Source organism: Eschscholzia californica, unplaced genomic scaffold (assembly GCF_041429995.1).
Source record: "Eschscholzia californica isolate CP2 unplaced genomic scaffold, dmEscCali1.0.p SCAF_4, whole genome shotgun sequence".
Classification (NCBI taxonomy): Eukaryota; Viridiplantae; Streptophyta; class Magnoliopsida; order Ranunculales; family Papaveraceae; genus Eschscholzia; species Eschscholzia californica.
This window is the reverse complement of record NW_028238461.1, coordinates 11,119,944-11,137,101: the sequence shown is the minus strand read 5'-3', so window position 1 is coordinate 11,137,101 and position 17,158 is coordinate 11,119,944. Positions and strand designations below refer to the sequence as shown.

The following is a 17,158-nucleotide window of genomic DNA, read 5'->3' as shown; positions in this document are numbered from 1 at the left end:
TGATGCATGGGGCCCACCAAATAGTGAATTTTTGGACTTATTTTACATTTTCGGTTTATTTTGGTTTTATTTTATTTATTGATTCAGGAGTGGATATATGACTAATTACCCCCCCTATTATTGGACCTTAAACTCATAAATCCTATAAAATATATCTAATAATAATATTAGATATATTACAAGAAATATTTTAAATATATGAAACTGAATATTCTTGATCTTCACATATCTTTAAATATGTTAGAATAGTCTTGATCGTCGGATCTCCTCATCTCGATTCGTCTCTTATATCACGTGTTTACACACGTATCTCAATACCCTCCTGCAAGTCGGAACACAACTTTTGAAGTGACCGACTTGAAGAAAAGAGTGAAATAATCACATCCAAAACCTTCTTCGCACTCTTCTTGAAAACCTCATTAGCCATAACTGATAACATAATGTCATCTTCTACCGGTGTTATCGGTTTGGAAGTGAGAACCATAAACACAAGAGAATTTTGTAAAAGTCGAACAAATCAACAAAGTTACTGGAAAGTAGAATCACAACGAAAGAAAATCGTTGGAAAGAGAGGATTTTTTTTTTAGAATCTAAATTCAAACCTAGGGTTTTGACTTAAGAAGTTCAAATGAAGAAATCAGAACAAGAGATTCAAACCAGGATAAATTGATTTTGGTTTAGTCTTGTCTGGATCGATCTTCACGTAAAAGAGGAAGACTTCTCATAGATAATAACAATCGCCATGGTTCTGATACCATGTAGAAATTCACGATAATGTGATAATTGGAGATAAATGAACATAAATAAAGGACACCATATTTAACGAGGTTCAGTCGGACATTCACGACATACATCCTCGGAGAAAGCCAGAACGGCTACATACTTTATTAACCACAATTGTGGTGATTCGTTACAATGATTGATTAGTAATCGAATGATCTAATCCTTAGAACCCTTTCTTATTTATAGAGAAATTAGGGTCAGGGTTTCCTAGTTTCTCCTGACCAAACTAAGAAATAATATAAAATATATCTAATAATAATATTAGATATATTACAAGAAATATTCTAAATATATGAAACTGAATATTCTTGATCTTCACATATCTTCAAATACCTTGGAATAGTCTTGATCGTCGGATATCCTCATCTCGATTCGTCTCTTATACCACGTGTTTACACACGTATCTCAATAATTTTCATGTTCTCGAAAATGAAAAGTTAGAAGATGTCTCACTCAGAAATCGGGTAGGTCACAGGATCGATGCTAGAAGAAGTGGAAATTCATCATTTACTGATTTTGTGTCAGTAACGACATAATTTAGCGTTCTTTTGACCTTTGGGCGTGTGAATGTCTTTAGGATGGACAACATTTTTTTTTGACATTTTTTCTTTGTTGAAATTTGTTGAGAGTTTTTTTTTTTTGTTAAGGAAGCATATATTAAAACCAAGAAATCAGGGTAGCATTACAATATATTTAAAAGAAAATACGGAATACAGGACCACTCCTTAGATCTTTTCTTTCTGCGCGTCTATTTAGCTAACTTATCAGCTTGAGAATTCTCTATTCTTTTGATATAACTTAATTTCACCTGCTGAAGCTCATGCTTTAAGTTTCTTATTTGACGAATATGTACTAATGATTGTCATTGAACTTGATGCCTTGGGTTGTTCAGGTGTTTTATCAGGTTGATATTGTCGTTTTCAATAATGACCTGCATATGATTGTTATCTTTTGCCCAAATGAGACTGTTAAGAATGGCTATAGCCTCGCTTTCCTCGTTGTTTCTTGCTCAAGCAATTTTCACGTTCGCAGATACAAATTTAGGTTGAGAGATTAGGATGGACAACATGGTTGTACAAGCATATTCAAATACTGTGATATTTAAGTCAGTAGTGTTTTTCTTTTTCCAAATAAATTGATTGAATTAAAGAAAGAAGGTTATAATTTACAATCCCTAGGGACAAGGAAGTTTTATAGGGGCCTCCCATAAGTGTTATAGGCGCCTCCTTCCTTCACAAACTCCCTCTCAAATTTGCCTTGAGGGGAGACCCCTGTAACACTTATGGGAGGCCTTTAAAACTACCTAAAAATTAATGTTAATGTACTCATATTTCGAACTTTTTTTTTTGTTGAAAGCTCATATTTCAAACTTACCTACAACCTAGTCAAGTAACCCGATAAGTCTTTTAGGGTTTTATAATAATTCGTGTTTCAAATAAATTTATACTTTCTTTTTATTTTTGGATTGCTGCAAGCTATGAATCAAATTCTTTATTCAGGTTGAAAGACATTGTTTTAGCTATTTGAACTCATCAATAATACAATCAAGGTATATCATGTACCCCTATTTGAATTATTTATTTAATATTACACGTTGTGAATAAAAACTTAATTTTGTTAGTATATTTTTTTTATTTCTCAAAAGTCAAGTCATGTAGAGATATTTTAAGCGAAAAGGTGCGAGGCACTTGTTACCAAAATGTAAGAAGCCTAATACTAATGCAAATAACACAATTAACCTTGCAAGATCCATGGAACAATGTGCAAGAGAATTAAAATGATATTGAGTTGCCATCACAATCCATGGAACAAGCAGATTGTTCACAAAATGCAAATAACACAATTGGCCTTGCAAGATCCCGAATACTGAACTCGAATTCTAGATTAACTACCTTACAGAAGAATGAGCTCATTCAGAAGACATGTCTGAGCTAGGAAGAAAACATGCCGTAAATGAATCCACTAGTCTGTACATAATGCATAATATTCCATTTATTTTATCATTTCTTATTGTCGTAAGTGAGCGGTCCTTTTCCATTTTTTTTGATGAATAAGGTCCTTTTCCATTTATTTACAACCTTCTCTATTTTTTTTAGTGTTTAACTTCTCCATTTTCTTATGCTTTCTTTTTCGTTTTATGTCTTTATTTAAAGATTTAACAAGTGTAAGATGTGGTGATTAGTTACTTCACTTAACCCCTTTCTTTCTACTTGAAACATGAAAAGAGTAGGCATTAAAATCTCTCTTGCTCCATACTTTTCCTGACGAAATTATCTTTGTAATAAAATGAACTTTTTATCGTAAACTAATAGATGGAGCTGAAAGTAATGATCAAAGAACTATTTATTTGATGATATAAATATCTTTATTACTTAATATCTCTCAACATAATCTCATAGAAAAAGAAGGTCAGCGCTTTGAGGAAAGCAAAATAATTTCCGGGATGTGAAATTTTAAACGGAATATGTGAAATTTTAGAAATTTTCCAGGGAAATAAATTTTAAGGGGAAATCAAACATTGCTTCTTCCTCATCTTCTTCTTCATCATTTTCAACTCCGGCACCATTTCCGACCACCATCTCTGGCCACAACCACCACTATTTTCTTCCTCCTCTCCCATCGGGTTACGTAGATCTTTGCCATGGTATGTGGAGATTACAAGGATCTTTGGTTGTATCAAGAGCAATTGGCGATCGACAGTTGAAGGAATGGGTAACAACATAACCAGAAACTAACATTCTTAGGATTAACCCAAATTGTGAATTCCTAATCTACAGATGAAGGCTTAAATTGAGAGAGAGAAAGGGCAAATCAGCTGAAGCATCTTCCACTTGGTCCGAAGAACCAAGAGTAAGTAATAGTTGAGTCCGATTACAGTCTGAAATTTCTTGAATAAAATGAAATAACAAAGCTGATTTTTTTTCTTTGTTTAATTATTGAAGGTGGTGAAAGATGGGTGGTCATTCTTAGTTAAGAAAAAGTTGGGTAAAGCATGATTGTTTGTAAATACCTAGCAGAGGGAACTATAATAAGGCGTTTCTTCTCCACTTGTTCTTCTTCTTCCTATTTTGAGAAGAAGTCATGGTTGTTTGTGGGTTTGGACAATCCTGGTCAGAAATACAAGGCACAAGACACAATGTAAACTTCCTATACCCTATGCTTCATTCCATCATCTGTGCTCATTCCTTTTCATCTTTGAAACCCCTCACTTACTAATATCAATCTATTCCTATGGATACAGTTCATTGTAAAGCTCTCGTTGGGCAAGGTCGGTTTGATTTCCACTACTAATTTTGGATCAATTTAAGCCTTCATGTGTAGTTTCATAAACATAAAAAAATGATTGAAATTGCTTTCCTTCAACATGTTGAATCATTTATCCGTCAAAAAATTTGCGTTCCCCTTAGCATTTAGAAAATATACTGGTCAACGACCAGTTTTTTACAAAGTCTCCCTGAAACTATTTTGATTTCCCAAAACATTGACCAAAAAGAAATAACTAAGGTATAAATACTAAAGAGAGTAGAGATCCATTTTTCAAAAATTATGGGGTATATATAGTGAGGAGTGAAGAGGTTAAGTTGATAGTATTGTGCCACTTAAAACTTTAATGCAAAACGGCTCACTGAATTCTTTTCGAATTTTCAGAAATTTGGATATTGGAAGAATTAACCCTTTTAGTTTACTCCAATATCTCCATTTCCGATTGCTGCAAATTTTCTAGTAATCGAGATCATAGAAAAGTATCTCAGTCAAGAATTTGATTCAAGAAATAAGTTCATAAAAAGTTAAATTATATATGGAGTTCGACATGAAATAAAAAATGTTCATGTTCCACGGATGTTTTATTTGTTCATGAACTGTTCATGTATGAGTAGTGAACACCAACAACATTTAAAAAAACAACATTTATAAATAGTTCATTCCAAACCACCCAATCAGTCCCAGCATCTCCCTTACTACCAAATCAAAATATAAGTTGCCTTTTTTATTTAAATATTTTTAAATTTGAGCTTCCATCTATTTTTGTGATAAAAATAATCACAAGCCCCATACTTAAGGTGATCAATACGTGGACAACTGTTTTTTTTATATAGATACCTATTTTCGGAACCAGTGCGAGTCAATTATGCTTGACTTAGTTGACTTTGATTTAATAAGGGGACAACTCCATAAAGTCTTAAATACTTACAGTTACTAACTTGTGGACCATTAACAAAATAATAGTTCAAAATTGAAAACCTAAGTTGTCTTCTTCTTCATCATGTTCTTCATCATGTTCTTCTTCTTCATTCTTAGTCTTATTCTTATTCCTTTACTGCTACTAAAAGTAAACTATAGTTTCTACCACTTTTGTTTTTTTATCAAATCCTAGATGAATGAAGAAGATAAAACTCATCAATCTCCACTTCCCTTGTTTTTTAGTAAACTATAGTTTCTACCACTCTTCTCTTTGTTTTTTAGTGAACTATAGTTTCTATTACTTCCCTTTGTTTTTTACCAACCCCTAGATGGATTTTAATCAAACCCTACATTGATGAGGTAAAATTCTAACTTTTTTAATTTTATTTTGTATTTTCGTTTAGGTAGTTTGAAAGAATACAAAACGATTTCAAGGCAAAAATTCGAAGTGAAGAAGAAATTCCCAGAATTTCGTGAAAAATCTACAAAAATATGCTAGATTTTCGTGGCAAGTTTCCTTCTGTCTTGTCAAATTTTCGTGGGAAATATACGAAATTGGCAAGACATAATTTTTTTTTTAACAAAAGTCAGAAGTTAAGATCTCTCGTGTTTTGCCGATTTTCCACGAAGCACTAGCAACTTTACTTGTTTGTAAAAAAAATCTAGGGTTTTGAAATTTTTTATTTCTAGGTTTTAAAAGTTTAACGGGTTTTAGAGTTTTTAGATCTGATCTTTCTGGTTAGAAATATCCTTCAGCAATTCCCTTCCCTTTGTTTGATCTCATAATCTTCTCCGAAAAAATTCTCTCTCTAGAATTTTGGGTTGATGATGAAGATGAAGTAGTAGAAGACCAAACTTACTTTGGATTTATGGAGAAAAGAGGGAGGTATTAAAATAATACATCTAATTTTAAGAAGACTTGAGTGAAAATAATAGAGAGTTGTCCCCTTAGAAACTGGTGTCCATATAAAAAAATTAATTATTTTGGTTGTCCACATAATATAGTTGTCCATATAAGAGAAACGGTTGTCCACGTATTGGCCGCCATACTTAATTAGCAAAGAGAAATTCAAGTTATGGTGTGTTTGAATGAAAGATTTCTAAGTAAGATTCCTGCTAAAAAAGTGATTTGGTAGGAATCAAGATTCATTAGCATGTTTAACTACCAAAAGTATTAGGATTCTTGAATTGTAAGGATTCTTAAGTCCAAAATTTGTATTAAACCAAAATCTCGCCTTACCTTCTAAGAGTTTGCTAGAATTTTGGATTATTAAACTCAAATTTCAAACTTAAAATCAACACAAAAAAGTATTTCTTTAAGAACATCTTTTTTTCCTACAAAATAATTGTTCAGAAAATATATTTTTTCATGAACCGTTTTCTCCGAAATCGTCTTTTTTAAATCAGATTTTCAGAATCCTTTTCTCAGAAACTGTCTTTTCGAAGAAAAAAAAATTGCCGAAATAATTTTTTCGCGAATACAGTTTTTTTTAGTAATATTTTTCCAAAACTTTTTTTTTCGTAAATTGTTTTCTCTGAAACCGGGTTTTTCATAATTGTTATCTTTCTAATCTGCTTATTTTCAGAAATATTTTTTTCCGAAGCCGTTTTGTCAAAATACCGTTTTTTTTCAAACCCAATTTTCTTTAGAAACCGATTGTTCAGAAATCGTTTTTCCATAAACTGTTTTTTTAACTTGAAATGGTTTTTCGAAAAAAAAAACCATTTCTAAATTTTTTTATGAATAAAATGTTTTCAGGAGATTATTTTTTTATTTTTTTTTTTTGAAAAATTGGGTTTCGAAAATATGGTTTTTGAAAAAGATTATTTCTGGAAAATAGTTTACTGCAAAAAACAATATCTGTCAAACAATGGATTTCTAAAAATAATAATTTCTGAAAAAATGGTTTTCGAAAAAAACAGACAAATTTTCAAGAAAGACGTTGTTTTCAGAAGAAAAAGAAACTGCTTTTCGAAAAATTTGAGAAAAAATATTTTTTAGAAAAACAACTTCTTCAAAAAAAAAACAAAAAATCAAATAATTATAAATCTTGCGATACTTAATAGTCATCCGACCAATCAAAAAAAGATCCCCTTTTTGAAAGACTTCTCAAATGCAACCCTCTAAAACTCAAAACAATACTTATTGACATTACCTTTTTTATTTAAAAAAAAAATCTAAAAACCCAATAATTTCAACCAATATACGCCAAAACCAATTCCACTCAAGTTTCCATTTTAGTCGACAATTTCGGAAGGAGACTTTATAGAAAGTTCAATTAAATTCGGTTAGAAACTTGTAGCAAGTGGATTACTAGGGGTTTTTCAAAATTTTGCTCATGATTTTATTTACAATACATTAATGAATCATTTTAAGTCTCTCTTTTTGTTAATTTATTCATATTCTCTGTAATTCATCAATGAGATAGGTCTTTGATGTTTGAATTTAGAGAGAAAACATATAGTAACAAATAGAGAAGTGGTGATGGTGGCTGGATCTGGTGGTGTGAAGTGGTCGTTCGTGGCGGTTTATGTGATTCCACCATTGGTGGTACTAGTAACTTTTTCTGCCTTTAAAAACGCTGAAGAGCAACGGTTCAAGGAGCACAAACAATTTCAGAGCAATAATGGTTTAAATTGAGGATAAAAATCAAGAATTACAGTATTTGGGTTTTGGTAGGATTGTTGCTGTCTAGATCTTAATTTGCTTGTCGTGTCTCTACAATTCTGTGTAAGAGAAATCAGGGCCTTTGATTTCAAGAGAACGTCTTCATGTACGCATATTTCTGTGATGCCTGAATCTGACTAGTCTAACACAAATAACCGTTATAGATGGTTGTGAATATGGCGTTGCTGGTGGTTTCAGTGGTGATTAAGGTGGTGGTGTGATCTGTGGTGGTTTTTACTATCTACAGTAATATGGCGTCGACGTTTTCCGGTGTCGGCGGCAGTTAGCCGGTAATAGACAAGGTGGGCGAGAGGCGTGGGGAGGGAGATGTTAAACATGAAGACACGTGGCAAATGAGGACAGTAAATGTGGTCAATCTTCTTAAAACGGACATTGAGAAAATCCACTGGAACCATATCTACCACTAACAGAAGTGTTTTGATATTGGAGTTGCTTTGGATTGGGTTGATGTGGTGATGCGGAGCAAGAGAAAAGAGAGTGTTATCGTCTTCTATATATTTAGTACAATAAAGGTTATGTTTCTCTGTTGGTCTTTAGGGCCTGGTTTGTTGGTCTTTAGGACCTTTCTGTTATTTTCGTTTTTTTAATCATCGAGTGTCTTGATCATGGACCACTACTGGGAGTTTTCTTCATCAACTTACAACTCTCTCTACCGATGTACCGGAATCAGAGACGCAAACTGGAAATCTGCACGCCGACGGTTGACGGCGAGAAGAGAAGAAGGTGAAAGAAGCATCGGTTTAAAACCACCCTCAGTTGGTTAGTGGCGACTGCACCAGAAGTAGTCCACCAGTTAGATCAAACAGATCTAGAGGCATCCAAAGTGGCATAACTTGTCTTGTTTGTCCGGTTTGGTTATGTCTTTGTTTTTCAACTTCATGATGTAATTCTCATTAGCCTTTTGGCATTTAAATGAAGTTTGATTTCCAAAAAAAAAAAAACAAATAGAGAAAATCAGATATCTAATGTTAGTTATTCTTTCTCTGAATTCAAAATATGAAACTTCACCATAATTTTCGTTTTAAATTCTTCTACGATCCCTCTACAATTCATTAGAATCCTTCTACAATTCATTAGGGTTATTAGATTTAGGGGACTGGATGGAAAAGATTGAGAGATGACAAACTAGTCATGAAAAAATCGAAATTACCAACAAATAGAGAGAAACTACGAACAAAATTTTTGTTGTTGTTAAAAGAACTACCGAGAGAGAGAAGAGAAGCCAATGTTGATAGGGTTGCAGTGAATCTCGACCTGTTATTGTTTTATTTAGGTTTAATTTTTTTTTTTATTTAATATATAAATAAATGATGAGTTGGCACGAAGAGATATCTCAATAGGACACTCCAAAAATGGAGTATCCTCTTGAGATATCTCTATTCCGCCTTCGATACGTCATTTTTGAAATTTTAGTTGAGTTTTGTATTACAGAGGATTTTAAAAGAAAAAACTCTAAAAAAATGAACGTGACACACCGAATTTTTAAGATTGAGTTTTGCATTGGAAATGCTTTTATTTCGTCTTGCAGTCTCCACGGGGGGCGTCCGGCTGACTGTTCGAAAAGAAGGCAACACCTCAAAGAAGTCCTATATCCCCTGATCGATTGAAAGAGGGACCTAAATTGAATAAAGAGGGACTGAAATTGAAGAAAAGGAAAAACACTCTTCCTCCTCCTTGTCGAAATTGGCCTGACGTCCGAAGGAGTTTCTCTCATTTTTGTGAGAAAGCAGAAGAAGGAAGGAAGATGGTGAAAGTAGCGACGTACTTCGCGATGACACTGGGTGCTTTCGTGTTCTGGCAATCCATGGATAAAGTTCACCTCTGGATCGCTCTTCATCAAGACGAAAAGGTTCTCTACCTATTTCTCATTCTTAGGGTTTTTTTTATTTCTGTTCATGATGGTTCGATCCCTAAAATAGTTGATACATTTTAAAGTCAGTTTTTAATTTTAGCAATTGAACTCTCATTCTAGTTTTGTCCCCAACGATCTATGTTGAAATTTAGGTTTATGTTGTTACAGAGAATTCCCTACTTTCCCTTGTTAGTGTTGTTAAAATTAACTTACTACTAATAGATATAGACAACTATTAGCTTCTGGAAATGAAATCTATTGATTAAATGATTTGGATACCATCTTTTATTACACTAATCTAGATGGGGGTGGTTCTAATTTATGTATACTTTAGAAAAATTATGCAACCCTGACATGGAAATTGAGATTTTTTTTGAGTTTAGATCTCATTATTCCCTCTTCTTCCATTAAATATGGTAATGGCAAAGAACAACCAAACTAAGAAAAGCAATAGTGAAAGGTTAAGGAAACAAACACACATAACACCAGATGTTTATGTGGTTCGGTTGGTGAGACGGCTAACAATGGGGCAATGATTTTCATTATGAACGAAGAACAAGATTACAAAGATATCTTATTTCAGTATTTGTAATTCATCGAAACCCTAGCTATATTTCCACCCTCCCTCACATTGATAACCACCCTTTATAAGATTAGGCAATCATAAGAAAACGGATCGAGAACGGGTTCTTGGGTCGCTCATCGGGTACATATTGACCCATATTCAAGACACTTTAAACAAACTCTGATATTGATATTTAAGTTTTCTAATTTTTCTGAATTGCGCATTTAGTGTTGTTTGCTTTTCTTCATGATTTACAGCAAGAAAGATTGGAGAAAGAAATGGAGATCAAAAGGATGAGACAAGAGCTACTGGCACAACAAAAAGAGAAAGAGCCTCTTGCATAAATCTTCATCTTCTCCTTTTGATCATTTTGTCAATGTCATGTTTATTTTGTGTTTCTATTTTCATGGAAGTTCTCTGCTATGACATTAACATTTATAAAGCATGATGCCACTTTGAAATACAAATTTTCTAATAATGAGTATGACATCTTCTGTTTAATGTTATTCGATTGCAATTAGTTATGGAAATTAGGTTATGACTCCTAATGTTGATTGTTGTAGTTAGTAATTCAGTAGCCAAAAGATAATAATCAAGAAAAGATAACCATCATATTCTCAGCTTAGAAACAGCTAATTGAAATTCTGAAATGCCATTCTTATAGAGAAAAGAGTTTTTGACACCAGTAACAGCCGAAGAAAACACTATTTGAGGTCACTATACCACTACTGCAGTAATTCAAGAACATGACAAAGCTTTTTTTGCGCTCTTTATGCTGCTAGCTTAACCATATCTATCAATGAGTTGCATCTTTGAACGGTCAATAGTATTGTGCAGAGCCTTCAACGAGAGAAAAATTGGGAGTATGCTCGCTATATTCAACTATAGCACATGCAGGAAGCCGACCTATGCATATCTCATGAACTGTTGTGAATAGTGGGAACAATTCTTGCCATCCTCGGTGACTTAAAACCTCGTACACCTCACTCGCCGTTGATACACCCTTCAAGGAAGACATTAGAGGTTTAGACACTTAAATACGTTTTCCTAGAAGGGTGATAAAAATGCTGGTTAGTAATGTGTACCTGTAGTTTTTGGCCCTGCAATAACTCTGCTTCTAGCTCATCGAAAGACCTGATTATCGAACATACAAATTGGTTATGCAATCTAGAAAACCCACTTTTAAACCAATGATTCATGACTCTAAGTCAAAAGCGCTAGCAACTAAAGAAGACCTTTTTCCTCCATTCCTTGCAAAAGCCTCTGCAACCTTCCTGTTTCTTCCTCCCACTGCCATATAAACACACAAAGATATTACCATTTTGATTGAAAACTTGAAAGAGAATTGTAGTGTGTGATGCTCAATGAAAAGGAAATGGATAGGAATCTGATTTCTAACAGCATGTAGTGATGACATCCGCTATCCCGCAGCTCTCGAAGAAGGTGCTATCCCTAACAGACGGGAACATCAGCTTGGAGAATGCTTTCATCTCTCTCAATCCAATTCTCATCACCGCTGCCTGTTATAATTCATTAGAAACAACCATTAATCTTTAGAGATAAGTTCAAGCCGGGTACTTGCACCAAGTAAAAGACCCACTAATTACTATACCTTGGTGTTATTTCCCATCTCTAAGCCATCAACAAGACCTGCATTGTTCGTTTTGATCAATATTTCGACCTTCAGGTGAATAAAACAGAAGTACATGGAATAAGGTAAAACCTTCGAATACCTGCTGCAATGGCCACTACGTTTTTTAGTGTTCCACACAGTTCGACACCCTCCACATCTTGGACCTGTTCGTTTCATTAAGACAGTGAGTTAAAAGAATATCTTGAACTGAATGTCATCCATATTCATATTTATCTGTCAGATGTTTGATATTCTCATAAAGGTCATAGCTTTGTTTCAGGCATTCATTTCGAATTGCATTTTTAAGCTACTTATGGTTTATGAGCATCATTGCTGGTCGACTTCTGTATTAATTCTAGCAAATCAAAAGCTAAGTAATAGGAGACTCACAGGGGAAACCAGGAAATAGGAAGTACTAAACAAGCGAACCCATCTATGTGCAACCTCCTTATCTTCTCCTCTATACCCAACTGTTGCTTCACTGAACTTCTCCACTGCAATCTGCATTTTCATGATCGAATCGTTTTCAGACGAACACTTATAAATGCTGAAGACGAGATTGTCATTCTTCTTTTTCTTTTACCTCATTAGCGATGTTTGCTCCCATGAGAACACAACAGTTGATACCAAGCTGTTCAGAGATGAGAGTTGAAATCATGCATGGTCCTTCCTTCTTCACTTCCATACCTTTGATAAGTGAGATAGCTTCAACACCATCTCCTTTTATTTTCCCCACAAGCTTCTTGCATATTCCTTCCATGAACTGATGAGGAGTCACAAAAACCAGCATATTTGCATCCTTAACTGCAAAAGAAACAAAACCACCATTAAAGTAAATGACAAAAGAAGAAGAAGAATCTTTTCTCCAACTTGTGACGCCCTAAGTCTTAGCAGTTCTCGATATTGTCCCTGCTTTAAACACCCAAGCTCGAGCCCAACAGGGTGAAGGCTCCATGAGCCCACCCAAAAGGCCTCCACACTTACTAGACTTCAACGAGCACATATAACCCAGACTCTGGACGCTCTTCCAAGCAACATGGCACACTGCTCCACTCAAATTAACAAAACAGGAAAGAAGTACCTGCGTTTTCGAGGTCTGGGTCAGCGATAACGTTCTTCCCGAGCTTTATTCCAGGTAAATACTTAACATTCTCCTGTTAAGATGAGGAAATAGTCCAATTTCTTAGAAAATGTAGATAATAATCGATGAAATGGATTCAATTGTTAAGAGTTAGAAGATAGATAGAGTAAGTACATTTGTCCGATTGATGATATCTGTAAGTTTTTCCCCTGTTGGTAAGATTTCTTCATATACCCACATCTTCACTTCATCTGAATTTCATCAATTTGACAAAATGGGGTTTTAAGAGTTTGATCATGTTCATGCATTATTGATTAATTTGAGCCTTACCCAGAATTGATTAAAGAAAGTAAATAGGGTTTGTGGGTCTGTAAATGAGAGAGAGAACTAACCATGAAAAGAGCTTAGCTTTAAAGTGTTAGAAGCAATGAGTTTAGCAGCAACACTACCCCAATTTCCACTTCCAACTACAGTCACTTTGTATTTCTTCCCTGTGACAATACTTTCATGGTTTCCAAAATCATTACTAGCTTTGATTTCCTCTTCTTCTTGAAATTGATGGGTAGGTGAAACATCCACAGCTGGAGCCATTAGAACAAGTAGAGAAGAGGTAGTGAGTGATAGAGAGAGAAACAAGTATCAATGAAGAATGGAGGTCGTAGTGATAATGTGATGGAAATGAGAAAGAAATCGAGTTTTAGAGAGAGAGAGAGAGAGAGAGAGGTGAAGATATAAATGGGCGGAGAAGAGGAAACGATACGTGGGGAAAGAAAGAAGAGGGAAAGGCTAGATCTGGCGATATACTCTATGTTAAGTGTTAGTTTGATACTTAATTGTTCACCCACTTTCGCCATCTCTAACCATTTCTTTTTCTTCATCTTAAATGGGATTATGATTTTTTATGGAGTATAAAGAAAAACAACAAGTTTGTCGAGGACTATCCGGTAGAGGTATACAGCGTGACAGGATTTAGAGAGAGAAAGTTTGTCGAAATTCGGTCAGAGTAGTGGTCGAACATAGTATAAGGTTGATAATATATTTGATGATTGATTTCTCGTCTTGTAAAGTTTATGGAACTGGTCGACCGACCCACTTGAATTGATTCATCATCTTACCCTATTGTTTGTGGTTTAAGTCTAACTAGATGGAAATAAAAGTAGTCAAGGCTTCTTTTTTACTACATTGTAATACAACTAGGTTCTGGAGGTATCAGGTTCGATTTCCAGAAGAAGTGGAATCCATAGTTATTGAATTGAGTTATTAAAAAATATAAATAATAATAAGTTTGTAGGGCTTTAGGCTTTATGTTGTTGGGCTTTCAGCCCTTTAGTTATTGGTTTAACTTGGGCAGTTATCATGCTTATCACATCTTGATGATGTATCAATACCTTGTAATGACTAACGTCGATCGTAGTCGAATGCCTTGTAAGGACTAACGTCGACCGTAGTCGATTTTTTAAAAAAATATTGGCTTACGGGGGGCTTTAAAATTTTGATATGGATGTCGAAACATTTCATAGGTCAATTTTGTAGAGGAGGGCTACCACGGTTCGGGTGGGCTTGTTGGTCTAAGATGTTTGGGTATATTTCACCATGTATATAACTGGCGTCAATGGGCAGGTATCATGGAGCAAACTCTAGCGCGTTTGAGCTCAGGCGGCCCGCCAGTAGCACCTCTAAACCCTTATTTTATCGGGTCGGTCGCGTTGAGCCCACCTCCAGCTCCACGTACACATGGAGTTTCACTGATTTGGTGTATGTGACACATTATGGTTTTCAGGCTTTCTCTTTCCTAACAAACCTAAATACGCCAGCCACGATTTCAACAAAAAAATATAGGCCTCTCACAGGTTTGGATGCTATGGCTTTTAAAGGTGTTATTTCACACACATTTCCCATTCTTTCTATTCCGACTAGATTGAGTGTATCTCGACTAAATTTTTAGGACCTTGAAGGGTAAACAATTTGGTGCTAAACCTAAGAGGCTCCGAATGAAATCAGAGTGATTATAATATATGTCTAACAAAATCAATACTCACTTTTCTTACTTAAAGAGAAAAATTCTGAAAAAATACGACCACCCGTCAATATAAGAGAGGACAGTTATAATATGTATTAACAACTTTAAAGCGTCGCTAGCGAAATATTCGTGCCACAAAAACCTTAACATCATAACAAACTTATATCCTCATATAAACAAAGTTTAAAACAACTTAGCATGTTTGGCATGTTCATATAAAATAATTCCAAAATGAGTTACAAAAACTTTCCACAATAACAGTTTAAAAGTCACCTCCTTTTTCCCCTTTCTAGCTTTCTTGTTTTTATAAGAATCTTGCTATTTATATTCAATCTCATTTCCTCATCTTTCATTCACAATACTCACCATTTTTCTTTCTTCTTTTCTTGCATTCCTCATTAGTCCTCTACTTCATTAATTTCATTAGCTACTCTTCATTTTTGTGGGTAATGGATAAGAGTAAGGTTGTTTTGGTTGTTCTCTCACTTGTTCTTGCTTTCAGTTTCGCCGAGAGTTTTGAGTATCATGAAAAAGATTTAGCGTCGGAAGAAAGTCTTTGGGGTTTATACGAAAGATGGAGAACTCATCACACAATTTCTCGCGATTTAAGTGAGATAAAGAAGCGTTTTAATGTTTTTAAAGCGAATATCCACCATGTTCACAATAGGAATAAGGAAAATAGACCTTATAAATTGAGATTGAATAAATTCGCGGATTTAACCAACCATGAATTCAAAACTTCATATGCCGGTTCTAAAGTTAAACACTATAGAATGTTACGTGGAAGCCCTCGTGGTACGGGTACTTTCATGTATGAGAATGTGACTGATGTACCGAAATCTGTCGATTGGAGAAAGAAAGGTGCAGTCACAGCTGTAAAGGATCAAGGCCAATGTGGTAAGCTCATTAGTGGAGTAATAATTTTGTTTCGTACTAAATTTACTTGATTCGATTCGCACTTCAGGCACGTGTTTTACATTTTCTCGTGTTTTTTTTCCTTAATTTGCTAATTAGTCTGGATGAATTTATGAAAATTGCAGGAAGTTGTTGGGCTTTCTCAACTGTGGTTTCAGTTGAAGGTATAAACCAGATCACAACCAAGAAGCTAATATCATTGTCTGAACAAGAGTTAATAGATTGTGACAACACTGATAATCAAGGTTGTAATGGGGGATTAATGGAAAATGCAATGGAATTCATTAAGCAAAATGGAGGAATAACAACAGAACAAGATTATCCCTATCAAGCAGAAGATGGAACTTGTGATAATCTTAAGGTAATTAACTAATCCAAATTTTATGTCATATGTTCATTTAAGCCGCGTTTAGAATTACAATTCTTGTAATGGTTGTACAGGCGAATGCTCACGCGGTGACAATAGACGGACATGAGATGGTACCGGCTGCCGATGAAGATGCTTTAATGAAAGTCGTTGCCAATCAACCAGTATCAGTAGCATTAGACGCGGAAGGTTCTGACTTCCAATTCTACTCTGAGGTATAATTTTTCTCAATGTCTGAATCTGACTCATCTGAACCCGAATCTATGAGTCTTACTAATTGACAACTGACAAGTCAAATTTGACTAGTCATAAATGTCAAAAAAGACTATGGATTTCAAATCTGACTCAGGTCAACTCAGACCTCAAATTGTAGCTGATATACATATAGATTGCTATAATTTATCGATTCGGGTGATGAATTTGGCAGGGTGTGTTCAATGGAGAGTGTGGAACAGAGCTAGATCATGGAGTTGCAATAGTTGGATATGGAACAACAGTGGACGGAACAAAGTACTGGATAGTTAAGAACTCATGGGGACCTGAATGGGGTGAGAAAGGTTATATTCGAATCGAACGAAATGTGCCTGCCAAAGAAGGTCATTGTGGTATAGCCATGGAAGCTTCATATCCTCTCAAATCTAGTCCAGGATTATCTGTTAAAGATGAACTCTAGATTCATCAACATCCTTCTCTAGTCTTTCTTTGTTATTATCATAAAAAAGCATAAATTTGTTTCACAAATTTGGTGCCTATTAGTAATCTTTAATGGAATGTTGTAATGTAGTTAAGTATGTTTGGTAATTATAATATCATAGATTGTATTCGGATCTATTCCATATATATTGAATAAAAAGGATGTTGATTTTTCTATAAGATCAAAACATAAATTCACAAATAGTAGCCGAAGCTAGGATACTAATTTTTCTATAAGAGACATTATGACTAAAGGATAAGAGTCGTAATGTGATAGCCCGCGTTGCTCAGGAGAGTGTCCAGAGTCTGAAGACTACATGTGTAAGCTCAAACTTAGTGAATGTCAAAGCCTTCTAAGTAGGCTCACGAAAACTTAGC

At 34.6% G+C, this 17,158-nt stretch overlaps 3 protein-coding genes and 1 long non-coding RNA gene across 4 annotated transcripts; 2 read left to right on the top strand and 2 right to left on the bottom strand.

The window, feature by feature from the left end:
- The first annotated feature begins 9,226 nt into the window (after nucleotides 1-9,226).
- On the top strand, nucleotides 9,227-10,577 carry LOC147542647 (uncharacterized). Its single transcript, XM_086638118.1, has 2 exons — nucleotides 9,227-9,503; nucleotides 10,329-10,577. The coding sequence occupies exons 1-2, from the start codon at nucleotides 9,399-9,401 to the stop codon at nucleotides 10,413-10,415; spliced, it is 192 nt and encodes a 63-aa protein (XP_086494244.1). The 5' UTR covers nucleotides 9,227-9,398; the 3' UTR covers nucleotides 10,416-10,577.
- Nucleotides 9,687-10,575, bottom strand: LOC147542648 (uncharacterized). The gene is made up of 2 exons (XR_015224211.1): nucleotides 9,836-10,575; nucleotides 9,687-9,788 (listed from the first exon to the last, which is right to left on the bottom strand). It is a non-coding gene; the product is annotated as an uncharacterized LOC147542648 (long non-coding RNA).
- A 130-nt stretch (nucleotides 10,578-10,707) lies between the features above and the next one.
- Nucleotides 10,708-13,705, bottom strand: LOC147542646 (glycerol-3-phosphate dehydrogenase [NAD(+)]-like). Its single transcript, XM_086638114.1, has 11 exons — nucleotides 13,178-13,705; nucleotides 12,960-13,036; nucleotides 12,786-12,858; nucleotides 12,288-12,508; nucleotides 12,095-12,205; nucleotides 11,805-11,868; nucleotides 11,684-11,721; nucleotides 11,471-11,591; nucleotides 11,307-11,361; nucleotides 11,157-11,205; nucleotides 10,708-11,074 (listed from the first exon to the last, which is right to left on the bottom strand). Exons 1-11 carry the CDS (start codon nucleotides 13,374-13,376, stop codon nucleotides 10,892-10,894), a joined length of 1,191 nt encoding a protein of 396 aa, XP_086494240.1. The 5' UTR covers nucleotides 13,377-13,705; the 3' UTR covers nucleotides 10,708-10,891.
- A 1,302-nt stretch (nucleotides 13,706-15,007) lies between these two features.
- On the top strand, nucleotides 15,008-16,957 carry LOC147542645 (vignain-like). The gene is made up of 4 exons (XM_086638115.1): nucleotides 15,008-15,702; nucleotides 15,846-16,081; nucleotides 16,162-16,302; nucleotides 16,515-16,957. The coding sequence occupies exons 1-4, from the start codon at nucleotides 15,255-15,257 to the stop codon at nucleotides 16,758-16,760; spliced, it is 1,071 nt and encodes a 356-aa protein (XP_086494241.1). The 5' UTR covers nucleotides 15,008-15,254; the 3' UTR covers nucleotides 16,761-16,957.
- Nucleotides 16,958-17,158: the final 201 nt, after the last annotated feature.